This window comes from Argentina anserina, chromosome 1, assembly GCF_933775445.1.
Source record: "Argentina anserina chromosome 1, drPotAnse1.1, whole genome shotgun sequence".
Classification (NCBI taxonomy): Eukaryota; Viridiplantae; Streptophyta; class Magnoliopsida; order Rosales; family Rosaceae; genus Argentina; species Argentina anserina.
Genome location: NC_065872.1, coordinates 18,775,357 through 18,784,335, shown reverse-complemented (window position 1 = coordinate 18,784,335; position 8,979 = coordinate 18,775,357). Strand labels below are relative to the sequence as shown.

Genomic DNA, 8,979 nt, shown 5'->3' with positions numbered 1-8,979 from the left:
TCACGACATTCAGGCCTTCGGTGGCGGCATCCCCACCTTCACAAGAGCTTGTGATGCCTCTCGTGCTTTCTAATGCCTCCATGGAAATCTCTAATGCCCATCGCTCATTTTGCAAATCTTGTTATCTTGCTAAATTGCAAGGAAGTCTTTCATTTGCTAAGGCTTCAACCGAGAACATTTCATTATTACAAGATATTTAAAGTGACATTAGTGGACCCTATCCAACCGAATGTGGATATTTTTCGGTATTTTTATGGTATAGGTTAAGAGTATTGACGCATTGGTCACATGTCACTTTGCTTTCCACAGGGAACGTTGCATTTGCTAAGTTTTCAGCTATGATCATCATACTAAGGGCTCACCACCCTTCCCATCCTCTCCAATCTATTTGATTTGATATTGTTAGAGCGTTCAACTCCAAGACCTTTGATGATTTCGTTTTGCATGTCTCTTGGGATCGTCGTTAAACATATAATTCCTCATGTTCATTCACAAAACAATCTAGCAGAGGTTCGGCCTTGGTTATGGGTACTAACCTACCGGTCTTTGCACGGAGATATGTAATGTTACATGCAACAATAATTATTCATTCTCATACCCACAACTAACCAAGCGTTTAGTGCGTACCAGATGGTTACTGGATACGATCCCAACATTCTTTTCACTACTGCCTATTTGGTTAAGTTGCTTATGTGCCTCTATTGTAGTAATCTCAATGGGCCTACTTGAAAAGCTTAAGTATTTTTGTTGGTTATGATTTATGAATCACCAACACTTGTCCGTTATTTCCAATCTACAACTGTGGATCTATATCCTGCTATATTAGCAGACGGTCACTTTGATGAGACATACTTCCTATTCCGGTTTTAATTAATGTGGTGTGGCACTATGTCTCATTAAGATCTCGCACTACTCAAAGTGAGCAAAGGTGCAACACATTATCGATCTCCAGAAAGTCAAAGATTCAATGCTCAATGACTTTACCGATATTGCGAAAGTGACGAGATTGCACATAAATGCTGTGATGTGCCAGTAAGGTTGGAACTCTCAGAATATGGGATAATTTTATATGACCTGATCCTAGCACCTTTGGCACCATCCCTAACAGTGGGAAGGAAGCCGGCGATGGCACCATCATACGCTGTGGTGTTGGCGGCACCCGTGTTATTACACCACAAAACCGGGACGGCAAACGCAAAGATGGACTAGTAAGGGTCATAGGTTTGGTCTTGGATCCTACCTAGATGAGGGCGAGACCATCAAATTCTCTGGAATCAAAACTAGAAAGAAGCGAGGTGCGTAGGCACAAGTATTTCACCCATCATCAAGAGATATTCTCTGAACATGTTTACCAACTAAGTTTATGTGGGACGCTACAGACTCATTTTGTTGATGTTAGAGAACAAAAGAAATCTCTCAAATTGATCGTATAAACGCGCGCGTATTTAATGGATTGATCTCCCATGATTGATGATGTATTCACTTATGCTTTTATTCCGTTGTAAAGTATCAATGATGAAGAACTTGACCGAAGTGGAAAGAATCAATATAGGCTGAAATATACTTGTTATGTTAGTCATTGTTTGTAAGTGTAATGAGAAAGATGAAGTCATGCGATATTTACATAACTTATGGCGCAAAGATTTTCTCATTATCCTAGCATTGACCACGATGAGTTATATTCTCTCGTTGTTGACATAATTGATTTCCGCTACTTGATCAGTAGTAGTGTCCATCAAAACTGATTTGCAGCATATGATAGTGGTCATAGCATATCTGTAAAGAGATTTTGACGCATATATGTAAGTGCCCGAAGGACCTTAATTGCTTAATTAAATGTCTCCAGACCACGGAGAGCTTATGCAGTCATATTGCGACGTTCGAGATAACGTAGTACAATCAGTTGCAAGAACTCATACCCATATGTGTTCATATGAAAGCTAATTCTTGATTCTCGATTCCGTCTAAGTATAGATGATGAAGAGATTCAATGAGCTATAGATTCATATATATTAGTGTTGTTGGGACACTATTGCTTTCATTATGATGTGATTAACTATGCGCCTATGCATCGTCATTAGACTTGCATTGTTTCATTAACATGGGTCTAGTTCTACATTTAGCAAATCAATACATTCCTACCCATACCAATGCTGCCAGCAGCTCATACACACTAGCGTACGCAGTAGTGTTGTTGTTGACATTGATAGCATAGAGGATATGTATGATTCCGTCTCTGACCAAAATCAGTCATTCATTGGTCCATTCCCCCATTCCTTTGTGAAAGACACATTGAATGTGACAAATCAGAATATGTCCAGTTTCATAGGTTAATTTCAACGAGACCTACAAGACAGCTCACCCAATGAAATATGGTGCATTTGGTATCGTTGGAAATGTCTATATGTCTGCTTTCCAGGGATATTAACCATTTGTTCATAACTATCGCATTGAGTGTGTTATGGTCGTTTTATCAAAGTATGACAATTCTGTCTAGGAATTTGTAAGTCAGACAACTTCGATAGAGCACTGTGAACTGCTCCGGTCGAGTTAGGTTGTGAAAGCCATGTGTGTCTACTTTCCAAAACATTTTATGGTTCACTGATACCTTTGTGACGAAGAAGTTATGGCCGTTTAATTAAGTGAAGGTCATTCTACCCGAGAATCTGATTTTCATTGCAAACTCTTATTTTGAGTTGTTATGCAATCTTGTTTCCTAAGATCTAAGTTTGGCTACGTATAGCATGTATGATCTAAGGATGTATGGCTAGATTAATTATTAATCATTCGCCCAAGACTACTTTTGAGAAGCATGTAATTAATGTTGTATACGTTGTTCTTTGTACTCCATGATTATGGCATTAATCAGGGGGAGTTATTTCATAGACTTCAGGAGGAGTCTACCTCACATGATGCTATCAAATGTAGATGGTGCGTTGTGCTCTTTTTTCCTTTTCGTTAAAGCTTTTGTATTTCACCCAAGAGGTTTTCATTTTGCTTGATAAGGTTTTTACCGAGGCAATGATATGTGCATCATGCAACCTAAGCATGCGACACAATGGGGAGTATTTTGGGAGAATTATTATTCTACCATTGTGTGTGTCTTAACCTTATTGGGTTTCCTGTTCGAGATAGATTTGTATCTCTATAATAGATTAGGACTCCGAATTCTACGGAATTGCGGTTATGTAATGTCTATATATAAGTCACATTATCAATCAATAAAGGGTTACATTCTGTTCCATTACGTTGTTATTATTCTTGTTTCGTTCCTCCTCAAACAAATATAACTAAAATATTCATTCCATTAAAATCCGAGAAATTACAAGAAATGAAATCGGAAATTCGAGTTATTACAAATTTACTAACAATCAAAGTTGTTGAAGGCTATTTTTAAATATGAAAAGAGGTAATAGTAAATCCAAAGCTCCATAATTTGAATTTCTCATATTTATGTACATGCAGGATTGACTTTCCATTATACATATGTTGACATCCCTCAAGATTAGCGACCTGAAAATTGAGAGAAGGATGCGGTAGCATTGGATGAGGAGGAACCAGTAGAAGTCGATGTGTCTACTCGTACTCTTTTATGGTCAGAATCAACAAACACAGGCCTAGTAAGCGGCCTCTTGTCCCCAGAACCTGTGGTTTTGAGTAAAACAACAACTTCAGACATTGTTGGCCTTAGAGCTGGTGATGCTTGAGTGCACATTAGAGCAATCTCAATAATCTTTTTAACATCTTCTGCTTCATATTCATCTGAGTCAAGTGTTTCATCAACCAACTCCAAGTGCTGGCCATTCTCATATAATTTCCAGGCCTAGCCATTATTGTAATGAAAAGTGAGATGTTCATCATTCATGTATGATATGACTAAAACACGCATATAGAGCATTGAAGTTACCTTTTCGAGAAGAAATTCCCCCATAGTATCAGATTTGATTTCACTGCCCTTTTGGCCGCTTATGATTTCTAGGACTACTACTCCATAGCTATAAGTATCCACCTTTTCAGATAATTGGCCATGGATTGCATATTCAGGTGCTGTGTATCCTCTGTCACAACATCATATTAGTTATAAAAAGAGATGAGCTTCAAGTATCACTATTTGAGTGTTTGAGGTCTTCATGGTTGTATATTTGGTAGCTAACTAGCTGTTGAAGGGAAGAAAGATATACGAGTCTTGTAGCTTACAATGTTCCTGCAAATCTTGTAGTAAGATGAGTTTGATCCTCAGGTAAAAGCCTTGCCAATCCAAAGTCTGCAATTCTTGGCTGAAATCCATCATCCAAAAGAATGTTGCTAGGTTTTATATCTCTATGAATGATACATACATGAAATTCCTCGTGTAGGTAGGCTAGACCCCTAGCTGTACCGATGATTATATCATGTCGTTGCTTCCAGTTTAGAGAGCCTCTTTTCGGACCTATTTCCCATGGACACAAAAATAATCATGAAATAAGAACATCAACTATATAAAGTTGAATGGAATGTCTAACATATGCATTTTCTTTATATTTGTTAGTATGCATGAATTTATAGCTTGCTCAGGCTAACAACAAAAGATTACCAAATAAGTATTTGTCAAGACTGTTGTTTGCCATATATTCAAATATCAGAAGAAACTCTGGTCCTTTGCTACAACATCCAAGAAGGCGAATTAGATTCCGGTGATGTACATTACTTATAAGCTTGACCTCATTTTCAAAACTAGCCATGCCCCTGTCTGATTGAAGTATAGCTAATTTCTTTACTGCAACTGTTATCCCATTGTTTAAAGTTGCCTGTTGAAGGATGAAATATAACAAAAACAAAAACAGTTAAGGATTATGGATTTAGGTATAATATCACAGATTGTATTCTGCGAAAGCATGTGCAACAAAGGTTAACATTAGAATCCTTCACAAAATATTTGACAGTGAATAATGTTCGTTTACCTTGTAGACGTCCCCAAATCCACCTTCCCCTAGTTTATTTTCATCACTAAAGTTTTGTGTTGCAGACTTCAAATCCTTATACCTATAATCTACTGGACCTTGCAACTCTGTTGCTCCCAATATGTCCCCTAGAAGAAAATAAGGTTATGAGAATTTTTTTTTTTTTTCAGATCTTCAAAAAAAACACAAGTCAAGAGACATGCCCAGTAAATGCAACTTCAGCTTTGAATAGGTTGCATTCTTCTATGTTCTCTGTCTCTATTTCTATGTACAAACATTAACAATATTTATTTGCTCTACATATAAAAGAGATATGGAGAGAAGCACATAGTAAGACAGCAAATTTAGGATTCAAATTAACTTAGGATATCGAAAGGCAGGAGAGAAGCACATTGGTAAGATAATAAATTTAGATTTCAAACTTAGGATCTCTTATGTGAAACTTTAAATGTTGTGGTTGTGAGCAAGGCAATACCTCTACGAATTTTTTGAGACTTCCTTGAAAGTCTGATACAGATGAGAATCCCAGAAAGGAGAAAAATAAGACCTGCGCCTCCAACTACCACTCCAATGATGATGGCCTTCTTTGTTGAACTTCCTCCTGTAAGAAAATTAATCAGAATTGCTTTGAAGCAATAAGGGACTAAATCATGGGATTTTTTTTTAAGAAGCTTTTCATCAAGACATTTCGTCAAACATATGTTGTCTTCATTTATTCTAAATTCAATTAGAGGAAATGTAGTTGATGAAAATAGCCATGTCCAAAGAGAAATGAACCATCAATAAAGTACTTAGATATCAATCATATCATCTAGAAGAAGAGGATTACGTACCATTTTTCAAGAACGGTGTGATATTAGTAGTCTGGTTATCTGAGAAGAAAGAAGTAGCAGAGTACCTCATGAAACAACCAGCATCAACTGCCCTACCATCTGTATTAGGTAGGCAACTTTGTAAATTGTTGTATGCCACCTTCAAACAATCTAGGCAACCAGTTTTGGCGGTTGTCTCGACACATTGTGCGACACCATAGACTGTTGTGTTTGCACTACTACTAATTACATCTTTGGATGCTGCAAAGAAACCGTTAATCTTGGGTGTAGCGATTTGGAGATCCATTAACAGTTCTTCAGCAGCTGCAGTAAAGGCCGTAGCTGGTGATCCAGTTTTATTCCCACAGAGTCCTACATTACCCGGAAGGGTAGCTACAGTCTGATCAAAAAAGCCACTGCTCTCATACCTACACGAGCACACAACATATATCAGCGGTTGCTTGAATCATCATTATCACATTATTCGGGTGACTATAACGTTATATTTCTTCAGTAGTCATCTTTCCCACTAGTGTCTTTGTTATTATGATGACTAAAAGCATCATCAATTTGATTTGCTCCACTTACGGCCAGTTTAATTTTCTTTCTCTCTCTGCAAAATCTTTTATGATTGCCCAAGAGGCAGGTTGGTTTCTTTTTTATACATATATTTTCTTTATAAAAAAACAAAAATTAAGAACCAAAAGGTGTGTTGGCTTTTAGGAAGAAGAAGCAATTTTGCTGTTTTGGAAGTTGGCAGTCTTGAAACCAAAAGTTGATTAAGCTTTTTGATTTTATTGATTCAGTTCTTGTACGTTTAATGAATGTACGCGTCGTTCTGTGCTATAGTTCTTGATTACTTTATAATCAAGTAAATTCTTCCTATATGATCTATGCTACAGAAAGAGCTATTAGTCATGTCGACCATAGGGCACAATTATTGGAACTCGCCTCTATAATCTCAAGTCCGGCCCTAGTTAAGATGGATTCCAAAATTGTTTTATAAGGTCAACGATATTCTCAAAAGCTTTCTACGTCTACAGACTACTTTCCATCAGGAAATTTTGTCGAACACTTCCTCCCCCTTGAGTTAGCTTAAGTGGAATTCTAGATAGAATGATTTAAGATCATGGACTGAATTCTCTTTTAGCATCTAAATAAGAAAAAAAAACTTGACCAAACATGGTATTTGTATCATTTAGGTCAATTTAAGTCCGTATACATTGTTGGGAGAGCCCAACTCACAACCTACATGTACGTAGCACACCTACAAATCTATTCACTACACCCAGCTGCTTTCCTTTGTTTTCCTAATGTTGTAGACAGCTGCTGTTTTTCTTGTTGCTAGAGTAGTTAATATATGTACTGAGCTATGCCTCTGTTTTGATTATTATGAAATGAAATGAAACTTTTCTAAAACTCTCTATTTCTGTCTTGCCCTTCTCTCTGTGCAACAACCCAACATACATCTTGTTGAGGGAGGAGGAAAAATTGAGTTGACATTGATCAGATCTTCAAATTGATTTAAAGTTGTTACACATCAAAATCGAATTAATTAGTTGACACCCACACCTCAACATAATATCATATTGAACCTGAAGAATCCGGCACCAACGACAGACCTGATTTCCTTGAGTTGTATTTTGTTTCCCACTTGTTGCCGGATTATGCTAATAACGAGTCGCAAATTCCAAATTTAAATGGCCGCTGCCGTAAGCAACTATTAATTATTGCGTATCGCATCATCATTCGTGTTAAATATTGTAGCTATGACGGGCCGAGCATATTGTGATGAATTAGTATATAATTATTAGTGCAATGATTATCTAGTTAAATATTAGATTTGTGAAGGAATAATTTGACTCGAGGAATATCACATATGATGAAAGCGAAATTTTCAAAATAATATAATAATATACGAACTTACTATAAAAAAATACATACCTACCTTCGACATGTGAATTTTAGAAAGATTAGGTTTGCTTCTTGTATGGAATGATCATGCATGCAACCTGCTATGCAATTTTTTTGAGCCAGGGTGATGTATAAGACTACAAGGTTTTACATTACCTATAAGTTTAAATTAAGGCGCTGCCAAACTTGGATCAATCATCAAATATAACAACCAAAAAAACAGAAATAAATAAATAGAGAAAATGGAAGATAAATAGAACAGGGCAGGAGGTGGCAGTACGTACGTACCGGAGGAAGCAGCCGTCGTAGACGACGCGAGCACCATTGGAAGCAGAGCAGTTGCGGATTTGGGAGACGGCGGCGGCAAAGCAAGATAAACAGTCGGCGGAGGAGAGGTAGTTTCTACACTGCGTCATGGCGTAGACGGGGGCGGAGCCCTTGGCCTGCTGTGCCGTTGCAAAGTGTTTGCTGCCGTTGAGGAGCTGCGCTTTGAGGTCCAGGAAGGTGGCGTTGAGATTGGTATAGAAGTCTGACGAGCTTGTTGCGTTGTACTGGCTGCAACCCTGGTTCAGAAGATTGATCTGCGGGTCTGCACCCACAAAACTAGCCCACCACCATAGGTGGCTCACTGTTATTACTGCCAATATCTTCTTATTCATCATGACCTTCATGGTTACTGGGATTCTGCGAATCTTCCGGTCTATAGCTGAGACCAAACAATAAGAGAATCAACGTACGTTCGTTGGCTTTAAATAGAGAGGATGAGTAATCAGGACAAACAAAACCATTGAAGTTATTATAAATTTCATCGATCACTTACGTGCTATATTGCAGACCATGCCAATGCAATATATGATCATCGATCAATAGATGAGCTGCTTCATTCAATAAATATATAGATTGCTAGGTAATGTTAGCAGCCACTCCATTAAAATTGGCTGCACATTCCTTGTGGACCTGTCCCCAACTCCCAATTGTCTTGGTCAATATATGTAGTACTGTATATATAATTGGATAAATTAATATATATACCTAACACATATCCCCGGTGACGGTCCTTTTTTTATGTGATTGTTTCTGATTGTTTCTTATATGTAAATATTTTTTTATCATTTTCACCGCGTGCATATTAATTATACCATGACGTAATATGATTGGCTGGATACACCACATGGCAGTCCCACGTGATGTGGGGTACACAAAATAATAATCATATAATTGCACTAGGTAAATCATGTAAGAGTAAATATGAACATCAAATGGAATGCATATTAAGTGAAATTAATATTGTTACTAAATGAGAAATTACAAAT

The 8,979-nt window shown here is 37.4% G+C and overlaps 1 protein-coding gene across 1 annotated transcript; it reads right to left on the bottom strand.

Annotated features, from left to right (window-relative positions):
• Nucleotides 1–3,331: 3,331 nt before the first annotated feature.
• LOC126795756 (cysteine-rich receptor-like protein kinase 3) lies at nt 3,332–8,556 on the bottom strand. Its single transcript, XM_050522525.1, has 9 exons — nt 8,487–8,556; nt 7,955–8,372; nt 5,774–6,180; nt 5,416–5,541; nt 4,941–5,068; nt 4,574–4,787; nt 4,198–4,429; nt 3,908–4,058; nt 3,332–3,823 (listed from the first exon to the last, which is right to left on the bottom strand). The coding sequence occupies exons 1-9, from the start codon at nt 8,524–8,526 to the stop codon at nt 3,506–3,508; spliced, it is 2,034 nt and encodes a 677-aa protein (XP_050378482.1). The 5' UTR covers nt 8,527–8,556; the 3' UTR covers nt 3,332–3,505.
• Between the last annotated feature and the right edge of the window lie 423 nt (nt 8,557–8,979).

Coding starts and splice junctions, on each gene's coding strand:
- LOC126795756 (XM_050522525.1), bottom strand. CDS start 8,526: ATGATCATATATTGCATTGGCATGGTCTGCAATATAGCAC. Junction 5,069..5,415: donor GTCTCAAAAAATTCGTAGAG/GTATTGCCTTGC, acceptor ATTTTCTTCTAG/GGGACATATTGGGAGCAACA. Junction 4,430..4,573: donor TCTTGACAAATACTTATTTG/GTAATCTTTTGT, acceptor CATGGGAAATAG/GTCCGAAAAGAGGCTCTCTA.